The sequence below is a fragment of the Pagrus major genome, chromosome 11, assembly GCF_040436345.1.
Source record: "Pagrus major chromosome 11, Pma_NU_1.0".
NCBI lineage: Eukaryota > Metazoa > Chordata > Actinopteri > Spariformes > Sparidae > Pagrus > Pagrus major.
Genome location: NC_133225.1, coordinates 3,960,520 through 3,978,420, shown reverse-complemented (window position 1 = coordinate 3,978,420; position 17,901 = coordinate 3,960,520). Strand labels below are relative to the sequence as shown.

At 40.9% G+C, this 17,901-nt stretch overlaps 1 protein-coding gene across 1 annotated transcript in view; it reads right to left on the bottom strand.

Annotated features, from left to right (window-relative positions):
• LOC141004351 (inactive N-acetylated-alpha-linked acidic dipeptidase-like protein 2) overlaps positions 1-17,901 on the bottom strand; it is a 438,618-nt gene that overhangs the window by 107,996 nt on the left and 312,721 nt on the right. The window contains exon 14 of the mRNA XM_073475786.1: positions 7,510-7,656. Within this exon, the coding sequence (XP_073331887.1) occupies positions 7,510-7,656 (147 nt within the window). The remainder of the gene's footprint in view (positions 1-7,509; positions 7,657-17,901) is intronic.

The following is a 17,901-nucleotide window of genomic DNA, read 5'->3' as shown; positions in this document are numbered from 1 at the left end:
CTTCCGTGCCATCGTTGGTCCTGATACTAGTGAATAGGTGAGATACTCAGCAAAACGTGTGACAAAAAACAATTAATAGATTTTGACTTTATTGAACTTTAAAGATACCACAAAAAGCAGGAGGGCAAAATGTCACAGTTGTAGTTCTTACATGTTGGGACTATAATTGCCTGCAGGGAGTTGCACTAATGGCCTCCGGTCTGAGAGTACATGCCAGTGTCAAGATAAAGATCCCTCTGGCTCTATTAATCCCCACCTGAACCTCCGTGTGGCCCTGAACCGAGGAGCAGCGAAGATGAGGGGATGTCAAATATTCTTCTCACACCTCACCAGCCTGTCTGAGTTCTGTTCCCGGTCCCCAAAGCCAAAGCTTCATGACATATGTCAGAGACAACTCCCACGCATGCATTGCACCAGTAGGATGGAATCTGACTTCCAGAAGTCTGTGCATAGTCGTGAAGAGAGATGTAATGAAGGAGTATTGTGTTACATTGCAATAAATCAATATAATGATGTGATGGCTATATTGCTCACCGGGCCAACTTTGCTTTAGTCATGTCATTCTTTCAGATCAGTAATACGAAAAAAACTGTCCATGATTTTGAGATCCTCATCTACTTTCCTCCACAAATGAACATCGTTGTGATGCCTCAGAGTTTGCAGTTTGTTTTCAGAAGACTATCTTAAAACAACTGTGCAAACTTTTCTAAAACAAACTTTATGAAATGATGGCGGGGGGGTGAACAGTCATGAGACAGTGTGGGGAGCATTACTGCAAAGAGCAGAAAACTTTCATGGAGTGAGAGAAAAACAGATGCTAAACGAGAAAACAAATGTTCAACGAACCACACTCCTGTCACGAACGCCGAGGCACTGCTACACAACATCTGGTGGTTTTCATACACATTACCAGCACCACAACTCTGTTTATTGGGCATATGAGGATGAATGAATACAATTACACACACAGTAGATCACATATAGTGGTCTGGAATATTGAACAACGCTGGAACATGGAGGCAGAAGTTGCTCAAAGAGGTGTTTGTGATGTCGGGGCCATATGAATCTGCTTTGATAAATTACCTCAAAGAGCTCAGTACACTCTCCTGTCTTCTCTAAGCTTTGCCCTGCTGAGATTTCTAACTCAATAGAGCTGAGAACATTATTTTATGAGTTTCTTGAAAGAAAATATCCCTAAATTAATCTTACATTATGGAAATCAAAGTGTGATGTTGCGTGCACTTCAGGGGCCGATTGTATAATCTTCAACTTTTAAACTCTCAAAACTATGCATATATACTCTTTTATTTCTCTTTTGTTTGGATCTCAAGGTTCTGTTTCATAAATCTCACTCTCATTCAGTGTTAATGCACTCAAATCTGATTTCCAATTCCCAGAATTAGCACAAACAGATCCCACTGGCCGATTATAACAAAGTATTATGCTGGAGATCATTAGACCTTCGCATCACGATCTCCTTTTCAACTTTTGTTTTTGCCATTTTTTCTCAACCATGTTTTATTCCTGAAAGGCATTATAGTGCAATGCTATATGCAATATGATGTGATAGTTTACAACCTGAGACTCTTGGGGCGTTGCGGTATGATGGATGGTTCGTCGGACATCGTGGTCATATGAAGAAACAAGATGCAGGAGAAGACACTGAATGACTTCATGCTGTGGTGAGTTCATATAAAACACCAGAGTTAGACTGGTTTACTTCCTTCAGATCACCCCGTCATGCCCTAAAGTGTGACATGCACAACACACACATTTAATACATTTTTCAGTTAAAGGAAAAGCAAGACAGTGTTGTTGTGTTACAAACATTGTATGTCTTGAATTGAAGTGTGTTTTACCTCTCCTCTCTGTTGCACTTGTCTCCTCCTCTGCCATAAACCAGGAACTGCCAAACTTGATCTGGAGTAGTCCATCTGATTAAGTAGAGGGGTTCCCAGAGGAGGAGACCAAGTGTGGTGGAGTGGGAGGGGTGTTTTGTTTCTGTTTAGGGTTTAGGCTGTTAAAACACCTGTTTTTAAAGAAACACATTTTAAAATGAACTAAAATGTATTTCTAGTGAGCAACACGTTGTATTTGAATATTGCTGTCCTGGTGAATGGGTTAGGTGAGATAATTGATTCTACTCTCTGGAGTAGGTTGAGCTCACCTGTATAAAAGCAGAAGGCTGGGGTGGCTCGGGGTTACCAGACCAGTGAGGAGAGAGCCACACACAGAGCTAAAGACCACAGCTCCGGCCTTGGGCCCATTTGAGGCATAGCCAAAAGTGCAGTTAGAGTTCTTTTTTTTCCTGAAGTAATTCATGTGTATTATTTCTTTTGTATTTTCCTATTTTTGGGAAAACAGTTTATTTAGTGTCGCTTGTTTGTTCTTCTTCATTTTGGCCTATTTTCACTGTAAATAACTGCACGGGACTCCACTGCTGTAAATAAAATACACTTCGACTGCTGAACCTTGCCTGCGACTCCATTCCCATGTGTCTGGCCACTCAGCCAACCCTTACACACCCGTGTGGGAAGGTTTGGAGAGCGAGTGGTGGATCCGACAAAGGCAGTGTGTCGGCTTTGTTCGACAGTTGTATGTGAGTGGAAACACGTCAAATGTGCTAATGAATATTAGGCAGCTTCGCCCAGAGGTGTCTTCTCCTCTCCCCCTGCTGTTTTTAAGCAGCCGCTAGATGTGAAAGCAGACGGGGCCAAAGATATCACCAAAGCTATCGGTATTTACATCATGTTTACATTTTGTTTTTTTAAAGCCTTGCATTAATTTATGACCTGTGTTAAAGTGTGTGTTCACTGTTAACAGCTTAATGATCTGCCTTGTTCTTGGGTGGAACAAACTGCAGCTCACACTAATGTCAGTTGAAAATAAATAAAAAGAAACCTAGCCTCATGCATTTTGCATCACTTTTTTTGGAACTGTCACACCAAAACTGAGGTACGTATCAAATAATGAAGTGATTCAATAATATAAACAGTTTCACCAAACTATTTTTTTTCAGTATGTATTTGTAATTCAGTTAAGGCCATCTGAAGGCTGTCTGAGCTCTGTGTTCCACACGTATCAACTTGGAAATGTGTGTGTGACCCTGGACTTAGATTGCGCCTGTGCAACATCAGATATTTACAGATTTGCCCTTTCCTCTCTTGAGATGTGGCCCAGATGCTCATCCAGATACACCTCCCACATGGACTGCTACAACTTCTCTCCTTGCCGGAGGCCCTGCATTTGCCACCACACCTCTGCAGCTAGTCAGCACTGGTCCCTCCAAACACCATTTCTCTTTTCCATTCACTACAATGGCTCCCTGTTGCAGCTTCCTTCCAGCTTAAAACTGTGATGCTGGCCTGCAGGCCAAACCCTGGTCAAACCCGACACTCTTGTGAAACCATTCTGCTCTTTTGTCTCTGGACGATTGGCCTCAAGGTCAATCCACGGACACTGCGATCGCTTATCTCAGTGAAGGCTCTGTTTTGGCCCAACGGTGGTGGAATGAACTGCATACTAAAGTAAGAACAGTAGAGAGTCGCTGCTTATCTTTAGCCACAGGCGAAAACCCCACTTTTACTACACCAGGGCACTGTTACTCTTTCTCTTGTCTATTAAAACAAACAACAACAAAAACTCCACTCAGCACTTGTACTGCTGCATTTAACACACTCAGTTGTGTGTTTGAAAAAGAAGCACCTACAATTTTTGATCACGTCTTTTTGTTTTTCTATAGAGGCTCATCATCCTTTTGTTAGTTCCTTTAAAAATGTACTATAGTGTAAACTGCTAGGTGTGTAGCTTAAAAGAAAATCATCCAGACTCAGTGAAACTGACTGATGGCCTTGAACGACAATCTGTATTAGGCTGGGTCGCTCACCTTCGTTGTTCACATTAAAAAATTCTTACAAGGCTTTAGAATATGTACTGTATATATATTTGGTATGTAGTGTGTACTGCAAGAAAAATATAACTTTTATTGTGTGGGAGAAAACATAAGCATGTTTTTGTATATATGAATTGTTTATACATCTGATCCCAGAAGTTTCCTCTACATCTCTGAGCAAATGTGATCATGTGGTGGAAGAAGTACTCAGATTTAAGTACATAAAGGTCATATTGATGATATTTCTATGTAGACAAATACTTTTTTAGGAATAATACATCTACCGTGCTTGTAGAAAGGTGCAGAATAAATGTATCTCTTTTTCTTAAAAACATGAATATGATTGGGAATTAATAATTTTAGATTTTTTTTTCAGGTCCAAAATTATTGTTTTGTTTAAGTCTGACGGTTGGTTCCAGTTTCTAACAAGGTTTGTCAGCCAATAGTATAACACCGTTGGTATCACGTAGTATCCGTGTTTGTCAGCATCAAGAGTTTTCGTATCTTTACTGGTGCATTGTATTTTATAAGCCTATCATATGTTTTAAATCTTAATGTAAAAAGTAACAAATAACGACTGTATATCTGTCAAATAAATGTAATAAAGTAACACTACATAGACTACACTCAAGTAAAGTGCCACAACATAAAAACAGTCCTTAAGTAAGAATCTGGAAATTAGAAAAAAGTATCATAACTCCACGGCCTCCTCTTTAAAATATGGTCCATTCACCATGACAACATCAATAATCTGTCATGGTGGGAAAAACCAAAGAGCAGAGCACAGTCTGTGCTCAGTGTGTGGGAGAAAATTGAGAGATATGACTGTTAAAAAACATGACAGATATACAACTGAGGGGAATCTGGGCCGCTGACAGTGCTTATGGCATTTGGAGCTCCATTTGTTTAGACCAAAACAATACAATCTGACAAAAACAGTTTTATCAATGATTATTATCCCAGGTGCTGAGATATCTGCCATTTAAAATGTACTTTCTGGCCCACACAGTGCACTTAATTTGCACAAAAACTCTCTTGCTCTTAAATATCAGTATTGAAGGGTGTTTGCTTCAAACAGACAACCACTGCAGCAACAAGTTTCACCCGAGAAGGTTGTCAGATCACAAAACAATATCATTACTTCAGAGAGGTGATACATTACTGTCTATACATTGTGAAAATGTAATTTCATGTCAATAAGCGGTCACTGTAGCTCAAGCGGAGAGAAGAGTGTTGTCGTGGGGGAAGTTCAAATAATATGATAACTCATGCAGGTCACCGATCCAGGTCATGCATTACTTAATACCTACTTACTTCCTGCCTACAGGATATTTGATCTTCCTCATCACGGTTTGGAGTTCATCATCTAAGATATATGTAACTTACCAGAGCCCGTATTCCCCCGAGCGTCCGAGAGTAGAAAATCTGTCCAAACCGGCCAAAGATTCTCACAGTCGTGCATGTTTTGGTCCTACCTTCAGGCCTGGAGGTAACAATATTTTATCAACTTTTTTAACTTTTAAAACGACTAGTGTGACCTAACCTGATAGGAGACCCCAGGAGATGTTGTTCAGCCGGACATGTGCACGCACTCCGGTGAAGGAGAGATGTGTATTGATGGTTGGAGATTATGAAAAGATGTAGCTTTGACTAACTCTGTTCTTCTTGACTGACCTAATGTGATGATGAGGATAACACAGTTACCGACCAGCAACCTCACAGAGACAGGGAAAATGAAGCTTTGCAATTTTTCTCACAGTCAACAATTTTGGTAGAATTATATAAATCTTTGATTGCTTATCCCCAGATTCATCCAAATACTGGACCAGACTGATGATACTGAATTTCACCACTAGGTGTCGCACGTGATTCAGCAGACGCTCCCTAGTGGAACATAATGAGAAAGTGTAGCGGTATCAGTCCATCGGTCCAATTGTGACACATCGTGTTATTATTTTTTCATAACTCTACAGCTCAACTTTACATCTTCTAAAGTTTAACATCAAAATAATAAATAAAATGACAACAGCTACATTACAAAGTGCATCTGGGAACCTTGAAAGTCAATTAGATTTCCACAACAGCCTCCTGAAAATGTTTCACAATAAAAGCTTTGTTAAGAAATGACAAGGTATTTCAATTTCAAACCGACACGGGAAGTGTTGAGTTTGTATTAACGGTGTGATGCTTCAACACAGCCACTGTTCTCAAACTATGGTACAGTGACCTCTAGTGGTATGCAGGGGAATCCCAGGAATAATTCTGTGAAAATGAAATAAGATAAATTAAAAACATAACTATCAAAATACTACAGATTTTATAAAATAAGTTTTGTCTATCTTGTATTATTTTTCGTTCACGCATGCATAAGTTACTTGTGATTAGTTACGAGTTAAACTGTGATAGAAGACAGTAGCCAGAGGTAAATACCCAAGAATTTCTCTGTTGGTGAGCAGGGGAGGGTAACAAAAAAATGCCCGACTCACACTTCTTTACCAATCGGGGTTATGCTAATGGTTCAGCGAGGTGCGGTGCATTCTGGTCGTTGTAGGTTTTCTACTTTATGAAGAAAAGGGGAATACCACAGGCCCTTCTCTGTTTTCTCTGGTCATTTTGCGCCAATTACAAAAATATTTGTCTTTCTACTGCACAGACAATACAATGGTGCATCTCTCCAGCAGTGAAATACTGCATTAAGTCTCAGTGAAGACAATAAATAATACAGGGAATGAGATTACCCACAGATTTTTCACCACAGTTATGCTAATATATGCATACTGGACTTCCCCCTTGCAGAGTCAAACATATTTATGCATTCAATTAAGGTTGGTTTTGTCTCTTTTTCAAAATAAAGTGAATTCTGTGGATTTCACCCTCCACTACCTATTATTTTCAGGTTGTGAAGGAGCCTTGAGGGCAGATAAACATCATGAAGATCTCCCGCAGTAATTAAGCTCAAAGTTGCTGTCCTCGCTACAAGTTCCAAATTTGAGTGGGCCAATGTAGCCGCGGCTGAATCTCCGTGTTGTCGCCCCAAGGCTGTACAACAAACATCAATACTGCATTTTTAATGGAAGTAAATGGGGGTATGCATAATTTGTAAACTCTGTGATGTGTATTTGTTGCTCATATAATCACATAATCCATACTGCAGTGTGTCAGGCTGGGTCTGTAAATGATGTTGAAATGTCTTATTCTATCAAAACACAATTAGTCTGATAGGCAGCAGATGGTTGTTATCACATCCGAGTCTCCACTGTGTCAGAATTGGACAAATCATTACAGCGATATGGTGCCTTTTCTTTTTAAGATGACACTTCTTCAACAGAAGATACACAGAGTGTGTGTCTTCACCAGGAAAGCTGTTTACTTCCAATTAAGAGCTTAAAAAGAACAGGTTGTACGTTGTGACAAACTCAGAAGTTTATCCAATTAAATCTTTTCAGAGCTTTCTGTCAGAGACAATGTGGAAATAGCTCCTCTGCTCTGCAGCGGTCGTACACCTTAGATCAACTGGCAGATGGCAACGAGAGGATCGTCTGAAAATGGAGGGTCATCAGTGGACAAAATGAGAGCAGTGGAAGTAAACAAGTCTGGTGTTTTGGCTCGGGTTTTACCTCCTCTGCTTTGGTCTGCTCGAAGGCAAACTCCATGGTGGGCACAGCCAGTTGGTTGGCGAAGAAATTCACATCTCCAGGCAACTGCAGAGAGCTGACGTTGGGTCCGGGGCAGTTTCCACCTCGAATACAACTCAGCAGCTGTCTCTAACAGAGAGGAGAGGAGAGGAGAGGAGAGGAGAGGAGAGGAAGGGAAAGACAAACTTAAGACAAATGTACTGGTTGGAAGAGAAAAGGAGAGAGACGGGGATCAGCAGAGCAAAAACCACAGAGGTAAATAAGATGCTGCCATGTTAATGAATTAAATGAGTTATATCAGGTCATACAACAAAGTCAAACAGTCTGAAATGTGATTACAATTTCTTCCCCAAAACTACATAGTGCACCTTTAAAGTGTGTAGTGTACTGGTAGTACTCTAGTAGTCAAATTATCAACCGAGTGACATCACTGGAGACAATTTATCAGATTACATGCAACTTCCTCGGGGGCCAAAAAGGCTTTATACTGCTTTTTTATTTAACAGGTGCAGTAATCCTCCCCAAGACCTGTAAACATACATTAATGTGTAAAATTGGTGGAGTTACCCTTTAAATCCAGGTGTAAACATGACTCATGTTCGTGTTGTGTCAGTGAGGGGGAGAAAAAGCAGGCTAAAAGCGTTAAAGCAATTAAAAAATGTTCCAAGTTGTTTGAATACTGAAGGACAAATCTAAATTGCGTTGAATACGATATCGTCTAAGAGAGGAAGGGGTGAGGTGAGGGCGTTATTAACATTTGCCATGTGGCTAATTGCTCAATTTAAGCTCGTGTCACAGTTCTCCACATCTAACATGTGGCTCGTCACCTGGGGTGACGGCTTTCTGGTGTTATTTCCTAATTGAAAGAACAATAACCGTTACACAGAAATTGTTGAGACGAGCGTGGGTCGTGGAAAGTATACAGTACGTAACAGTCAATCAATTAGAGGCGTATCTCGACCGTCCACGTCCGCTGAGCTCGTCTGATGTCACCATGTTCTTCTGTCACATTGCATTTAATTAGAGTTTCCTTTTATCAAGGTCTGTCAAGGGGAAAGAGCGCTGGTGTCGAATCATCCCTGCCACCGTCGCTGACACAGTGTTGTCACCCTTTTTTACATTTGATTTTTTCGAAAGGCTGCTGCTCTCTGAACATTGACCGCTGCTGTGACACGCTCACACTCTCACTGAATGAAAGCCAGTAAATAATACTTTAACCTTGCCTCAACCGGCCTGCGTGCACCTCGGCGTCACAATGAAATGACTCTGTTTAATCTCACACTTTTCCATTTACTCCCACAGAAAAGACCAGTAGGACAAAAACACTTACACGCATATTGATATTCATGAAGGGCGTTTCATTACCCACTTATGGCTAATTGTGGGAGTTAACAGGGTGGGAATCAATGCTTGTTCATGTGTGCACAATGTAAAAAAGTTGATTGAGATTCATAATGGGGAACTTGCACACAGAGGACGGACTTTTTTATTCTGCTGTTCGGTGTGTTCGGCTTTCTTTTGACTTACAGCAGCCTATTAGTGTGGAAGTCAAGCGAAGAGCTGTGCGTGAAGCCTGCAGTGTTTAATATACACACGGGAAATGAGGACTTTTTTAAATTTTAGCATTCATGGCCACCGTGGCCCAACAGAGGAAGAAAAACCAACAAAAGTTCAAACTCCATCAGCATAAAATAAACACTACGGCACAGACAACGCTGTTTGATTTATAAAATGAGTGTGAGCAAGTGGGCAATGAAGGACGGAGCAGCGTTACCTGCAGAGTCACCTCACCCTCGATAAGTGCCAGGACCCTTTTTCTCCACAGTGCAGCCAGACATTAGGCTGAAAACACTGCTGTTAACCAACACAACTATTTTGTATCAGTTCATCATTACGATGGGAAGAATGCGTTGTTCTTTTTTGTGAGTGAGAAAGAGAAAAAAAGACAGTCGGTGTTCAAGGTTTAAGTTAGTTCGAATGTTCAAACTTCTTTCACTGGCATTCGACAAAAAATACCAGACTCCTCCACCCCCAGCAGCAGGATCAGCACCATGGAAAGCAACAGCACACAGTTCTGCCTTTATCCTCACTCCTAACAGTTGTGCTTATATAATGCATAAAGTTCTGTGGGCCGGGCTGTGTACGGGTCAATGATTAGCGCATATTTCTATGGGTTGGGTGGTATGGGTTGACTCTCATAACAGGCTGGTTGGTTGTGGGTATGGAAAACATACTTCTCACCTCCACTACCTGAATGAAGAGGTTAACCCAGAGAGCTGTCGCTATGCCAAGTAAAGGAGTCCCTACAGATTGATTTCTACGAATTCACCAGGCAGGATTGGTTTCTACCTTCTGGGGAAAGTGGCCGGCATCTGTCTCCTCACTCTTGGGTCAAATAAACTCACTAACTTTGCAACATTGGCATGGTTTTAAGTGTGCACATGTGAGCAACCTTGAACTACTCAACAACGTGTGTCTCTGTGTCAGCAAGTGAGGCAAAGTCTCTCTTCTGAGTTGCACCACTTCTGTGGTCTGCCAGTAAATGAAACCCATATTGTAGGAAAAATTATGTTAAGATGAAAAAAAGTTGTTTATATTTCCTTCACAGAGGGTTTAAAAAAGTGAGAAAAAGGAAAACAGACGATATCTGTCACTTGGCTGCATGCACCTGTTACTACTTCTTGACAAGCTTTGATCAAAGAGTGTGAAGTGTCTCCCATTGTTGATTTTGGAGGAATTAAACACCACAGTTATGAGTTTGTAATAGTAAAGAGAAGAGGAGTTGGCAGCCCTTACAGCAGAAACAGCATGGAGTCACTGTCATCTCATAAGTCAGGTACAAGTCACCTTTTATTTGATACTCTAACTTCTGTTCGAACGTTGGGTGAAAAGTTCATATTCAAGCTGTGATAACCTGCTCAAAATGTGCCGTCTATAAGCTCATCAGGCCGTTTGTTGTAGTTTACCTTGTGAGCCAACAGAGGGAGCTCTGAAACTGAAATCAGCTTTTACCTATGGCCCTAATGTCCTATAAGTAAACTAAGCTATCCTTAATGTTCTGTTGTTTTGTGACAAAAAATAGAGTATAAAAGCGAGCAGAGCCGTCCTGAGCGGACAGTAACGACACCAAATCATCTGAGAAGCAGCGTGTGAAAGTATTTTGGGTTCGACGTCGAAGATGGCAAGTAAAGGCAGCTGTGGTATTCTTCAACGATGACAAATCTGCGGGCTCGCCTGCTAGCTTACCACCCAACTGAGGCAGCGGAGGAGTGCCAAGTGTACAACCTCACTTGAGGCCTTGACTGCCCTCGAGTTTGAAATCATTTGAACAAATTGTGAGTCATTTCAAATGAAGTCGACCTTGATTTTTGGAAGAAGTTCGAATGAAATGATGGGTAATCTGATTCTGTGTTGAGCCGAACCAACCTTAAGCTGTGACTGTGTACGATCACAGTCTCGAAATTAAAATTCTAGTTTCTAACATGAATCATCACAAAGTTTTTGGAAGGTTGGAAAGATGGATGATTCATCAGCTGCACAAAATCAATGGATGAAGTGCCAACAGGTGACGAATGTGTTCGGATGAGTTGACTCTGAAAGCCATAATATTTGATTTACATCAGTTTCATACTCATTCAGTGAAACCCTGTGTCTGCATCTTCATCTTCATTCAGCTTTTGTCTTTAATGTGTAATACGTTTGCGTGCCTGGTAGCCGTTGATCCCATAAGCCTGAAATGTCCGAGAAGAGTATTTTGGTGATACTGGTGACTACCACTCATACGCAGTGAACATCTGTGATTACACACAAAACTCAGAAGAGGCTCACCGTCTGGGTGAGTGCGCTCCATTTCCTGCAGCCAGGACACAATCTGCTGCTGTATGATTACCTTTAAATGACTCCAGCGTACCACCGTTATCGCCGCTCCTCAGCAGCCTTTTAGTGACTTAGTGAAACAGCACTGACTGAAATGAGCAGCAAAAAAAAACATAAAACAATTTGCTCTGAAAGAAAGAGTATAATTAAATCTAAAACATAATGTAATGGTGACTCATCATACCGTGTGCCTCACAGGTCACCGGATCTGTGAGTCAAATCTGATTCAAGCTGAAGTCATAATGACTCCAATGTTCAGCCGCGAAGAGGGAGACAAACACTTCCAGCCTTAACTGAAGCCAACTTACAAAGGATGGACACAATAAATGCTACAATTCAATGCAATTCAATTCACTGGTCCGGCAATGACCATTCTGAGCTTTCGAGTTTCAGACCGGGTATATACTTCATATTAGATTACACTGTACAGCTGTATCTGTTATTGTGTCCAGTGTCCATCCGCTGCACACACTCTCTGTCATCACACTGAATACGAGCTACAGCTGCACGTCCTCACCTCTGTAATCGCTCGGCTGTGCGTTTTTCTACTGGAACGCTGCTGCTGAACCAAGATATTGGATGAACTTCATTTGAACTCGATTTGCATGAATGTCTGTGATTAGAAAAAGGCACCAACCACCACTGAGCCATCCAATTTGCCAGCAAGTACGCCATTAAACAAGCACTGTCCACCTCGTATCCATGAGTGAACAAGTTAAAACAATTTACAGTAGTTTCTCTCCGAGGGTCAGTGCTCAGGAAAAACACTGCGGTGCTAGTCGCCGGAGATGATTTGATTATTTAAAGACACAAACTTGTGAAATGTACTTACATGCAAGTGCTAGATAATGAACCAGAATGACACACGTTCCTGCTGATGATCTTGTTCGCCTATGTACAGTAGGTCAAGTAGAGAGATAACCTGTTAAAAAAATCCTTGTAGGACATTTAAAGTGCTTTGGTTACATGCAGCTGTAACCCAGCAGGTATTTCAGTCTGCGAACCCTACAGGGATCCAACCTATATAAGAGATTTCCTCTTGACTTTGGCTGCTATCTCTTATTCTCTATCTCCAAAGCTGAAAACATATCTTAGATTGCAGCGTTGGATGAAGATCTATCTTAACCTCTCACTCGTGTTTTCATCAGGCTAAGATTTTAGAAAATATACAGCTGGTTTTGAAGGAATTTAGGTGACCTGAGGTTACGGCTTTCACTCAGAGCTTTAAAGGCCTGTGCGGTCTTTGAATCCCGACAATAAAAGAAAATGGGGGGAAAGAGAAAAAATACCTCAACTTAAGTCACAAAGTAGGATTATATATAGATAGACTATCATTGCATCTCCTGGAGAGAAGATTTAAAGTCAGGCCATGTGTCTCTCCTCTCCTTTTTCCTCTCTTACAACCAGACGCAGTGCACTTAAAAGATTGTGTCTGAGGAAGTAAAAGAGGAACAGAGACAGTCAAAATGAAAGTAGAGCCCTTTAGAGAGGGAATAAAATAAGAGAGGTGTAAAAAAAAGGAGATGCGATGGGAGGACAGAGAGAATAAACAAGTGAGCAGAGTGAGAGAGAAGAGAGAATGGGTAATTTCTGCCTGTGGTGCCACACCAGGAATCAATATTTAATTCCTTTGTCTGCTATGATAAGGAGCGACTGAAATCATTTTGAGATCTCGGCTCGCCACTCGATACCACTCAATCTACAAAATCATGTGTGCTACACGGACTGGCTGGCTGGACTTGGACGTTAAAGCTTGAACATAGATAATCCTCCCGTGCGAGTATATTGAGGTTATATCCTCGCTTGAGTACAGTAAAGTAAATATTTTGGGGGGATTTTAGAATAAAATCACGATATAAAAACAAAGCCTGAGAAAACAACACATGGATGAGCTCACTCATAAAACAAATCTGTAAAGTAATTTTTTCCCCTGAGGTTTTAAAGAGTTTCTTTAAAAACCCTTCCCGCCACATTTGTAAATATCCTATTTTTATGACCATAGTCGGATAAAATTAAACCTCCCATATTCTGCCAAAAATATGTGGCCCAAACATTTTTGTACACTCAGCGTACATCAGCGTTACGACACATCGAGTAAGTGGAGGGTGGCAGAGAGTGGCGGTGCGCCGTAATCAGAATGCAACCCCACAGCAACAACAAAGTGCCAAATGACAAAAACAACTTTGCATTATGCGTATGATGATAATAATAATTCCGTTCCGGGACCGTGGTCTTTGGAAAAGCCATTTGCAGCTGTTGAACTGAAAAGCATGTTCCAGCAATCCAGAGATGAGTGACTGGGATATTAAAGAGACGAAGGGAGGGAGGATGGGAGAGATGACACAGACAGAGTGGATCCAACAGGTCTAAAACAAGACTTATAATCACTTTTACTTGACCGTAAAGGAACACCAGTCAAGATAAACAGTATAGAGTTAGAGTTGTGATAAAACCAACCATCATTCTGAAGACTAACAGATAAGATTAGCTGGACATGTCCAAATTGTGTACCACCAAATAGATTTAGCTCATCTAAACTGATGCATCAACTTCCCAAAATCAACTGAATTTGCAATTTACAAATCTATAATGTTATGATATTATCATATTTTACTTTTTGCAACTAATACATGATCTATTGATACACAGTGGTAAAGTATAGCCACAACCCCTCTGACAGTCAGATTTTGAAATATTGAATAAATATCGACCATGAAGTGGAAGAAGAGAGGAGGAGATCGTTAGACGGACACAGAGGAGAGCCGCCGGAGAGCAAAGGAGGAGATCAGGAGAGAGACAGCGAGAGGTGTGTGTGTGTGTGTGTGTGTGTGTGTGTGTGAGGACAACCTACATTAAATATAGTATTATTATTATAAAAAATAAAAGAAGCTCAGGCCGCTCAGGCTTATTTTCTGTTTGATACCAACACTTTTTTTAACGGCAACTTGTGAGTAGATTGTAAAGTGAAAAATAAGACCTTCCCCGTCTCCCTCGGTTGCCTCCACAAACCTGTGGGTGAATTTTTTTTTAAGATGTTGAAAGCTGCTAGACTGTAAATTTCTTTGTGAAGGACAGATTTTCCACGACAGTCCAGAGGATGTGACTTTATGCTCGTGTCGGTGCCTCTCTCCACTCTACTAACAGAGAGCAATATTAGCTAATATTAGCTCATTAATAGAGTCCGCTAACATGAACTAAGACCAGCTTTCAAAACTTTATTTAGCACATGAATAGAAAAAAAGTCCTAAAGCTTCACAAGGCGTCATCTTCTCATCACTACCTGAAGCTGAAGAGGCTAAATTAATTTCAGCCGTCATCCATTATATCATTTCCCCCATGCTCTTCTACCTGTGACATGTCAACAAGTCTTCTGTGACAAAAGCTTGTCATGATCTTGCTTTAAACTCAAGTTTCAAAGTCAAAGTCCAGGTACAACAAATACTTATGGCTTGAACACACAACACGACTTTCAAAGTAGTCAGATAGCTATCCTGTTCACACAGGATCTGCCAGGATCACAGCTCTTCTTGCTCTTTATGTCACGTCACCTGTCTCTTTTATGCATATGGTATTTGGGCACCTCTGGTTTCCACTGAACTTCATGGGAAGGACTGGTGTATCACCTGCACACAAAATTGGACTATGGGGTATGAACTGCAGGAAACTGTCGTGTTAATTGTCTGCATTTCAAGCGAATGGGCTGAACGATGAGAGAGGAGAACGATGAAGAACTGCTTTCTGGGCAAAACTTCCTCAGTTTATTTCGTACTTCCTGTAAAAGGGACTAAACGGCTGCTGTACCTGAACATCCAGCAGGTGTCACTGGTTACCAGACAACCTGCAGACAAGTAAATATTTATCACATCAGTGAACCAATGATTAATAGTCATAAGTCCTGGAAAATGCACAGTAAAACATATGGGAATGTACTTAAATATACCTCCAAGGTAATTAGGTCATGCATAATTATGCATTACCCACATGCTATACATGCTTTTCCCACTCAAAGTAAAGGGAATCCTCTGGACTTTTCTCTCTAGCAATTGATAAAATGATTGCTGAGCAGGTTAAAAGTCCACCTTGCAGAGGACCGTCCACAGAGAAACAGTGCACTTAGGGAATAAGCATTGATTAATCCTGGCTGATAGTAATTATGTATATTCCAGGGCCATAGGTTACACACAAATTAGGCTGTTATCTATCTTTAATTCATTTAGGGGCCATACATTAAATAGACACGAATCCCAAGAAAGCTCTGGTATACGTGACTCCACCTGCCTGTTTGTAGCTCGCCTCTCACCAGGCAGGCTGCAAACTACCGCTGGGACGGATGCATAAACCCACAGCACCTGACGAATGTCACAGCCACAAGTAATGACAGTGCTCATTCTTCACCTAACACACATTTTCATATGCGTTCCGTCGCTATGATATGAAACTGTGATGAAAGGGCCACGCTGACAGACACATAAATACCTTGCGAGGCCGAGCAGCCCTTTTCCTCATGATAATGCATATTCATGGAGCCTGCCGCAGTCGCACAATGCCTTTCCTGACAATACAAGAACTGTGGTAATTCAAACATATTGCAGACAGCGTACTATTTCAAACATTATGCCAAGTATGCTGTCGAACCATCTTGGATAGCTGCACGGCCGTAAAGTCAGAGACTCATTCTGGAGATTTATCGGCAGCTTCTTTTCCGCTGGTTTTATGTGTGAAAACATATAAATTAGACGTATAAATTAGACTCCCGTGCATATTCCCTAATGTGGATGATGTTCATATTTACCATTTACAGTGTGATTCTGAAGCCGGCCTATTGTCAGCTCTTCTTTTAGACTTGAAAGCCTGTCATGGTGTCATAATTCAATTAAAATATCAGCCGTAATTTTTCCAGTCCGCTGCATACTCTAAGAGCGAGTACAAGAGGAGGATTTGTCACAGTGAATACAAACTGTGTTAAAAATACAACATATTGGAAGTATGCAAAGGTTTTATGGCATGTGAGATACATTGTGTGGATGATTTATGATTATATGTGGTTATTGTTTTGGAGGAATGGCTTTTATGTGAGATTTTATGATCATGAGGAAGAGCTTTGAGTATTCAGTTACCTTTTGTTCCTTTATTATATCCAGTGAGTGAAACTCTTTCTGCATTTTCATTTCATAATGTATTATCTAATGTACACACAGGGCATCGCTGGCAAAGGTTTGGACTGAATGTGGGTTGTGAATTTTGACCAAGCTCTGATGCCAGAAACAGAAGGTGGCAGGAGTACACTGCCCTCTCTACTCAAATTCAAGGATAGCTCCAAAAGTACACAGGGCAGCATAAATGCCTGCTGCTACTAATTAAACTCTTTGCTGTAGCTATCTTTGGCTGCAGCAATTAGCTGCCATTAGCAAGTACCTCAATTAGCTGTGGAGCTACAGTAAGTCCCCCAGTGAGCTGACTGCACTCAAAGGGGCTTTGACCAGGCTGAGACACCTCCCAGTGAACCGACTGGAAACCAGACTGGGACTGAACACGGCCTTCGAGACTGATGAATGCCAGTTTACAGTACAGAGGTGATTTACAGGAGCTCCAGTAAGGACTATGAGGCGACGGCAGGCAGGTACAGGAGAGGTATGAAGTGGTAGAGGAGAGAGAACGAGTTGGGTGGTCACATCTTACTCTGTGAATTAAGGAATTACTTTGTCCAAACCAGAAGTGACAGAGTGCGGTTGTATTTTTCTATTTAGTGAAGAAAATAAGTGTAACAATATTCCCTTTCTTGACATTTTTTTTTTTTTTTTTGGTTTATTTTGTTTACTTATTAGACTAAGATGTGAGCTCACATACATCTCCCAGCTGAAACTATGAGGGGCTGGTTGACTATCACCTCTTGAGGTAAAAAGCCATATTAGGAGACAGGGTGGGCCTGGGCTACCTGGTTAGCATGCTAACTTCACTAATAAAATACATATCTGTCTGGTTGGTCCAAACACAGATCTACTTCTGACAGAGTCCACTAGTCCCTCTTTCCCCTTCATGATATATAAGCAGTGCTTCATAACACAATATAATGTAATTGTATGTAGCTATAATGACAAAAAATATGTTTAAAAGTATAACTAATCCTAAGAAGACATTTTTTCATATTAGTATGGCTGTGTTTTACTGTATTTTACTGATTTTCAAAAATGAAACACTTAAATCTGCTTATAAATACATTATATTGGATCATAAACCATTTAAGAAAATGTCTATGTACTGCTTATAAATGCTAAATAGGTATATCATTGTAGATAGTTACAGGACACATACAGTACGGACTTACTTAAAGTTGTTGACAATGATGAGGTAACTCTGTTCTCTGTATTTAAAATGCCCTGACGTCGCCCTGTTTCTCATTCTGAACCAGACGCTGAAAACAGGAAAACACGGACATCACTCCTGCGCTAATCAGCCTTGACTCACTTGAAAGGATTACAACTACGCCTGTTCATTCCT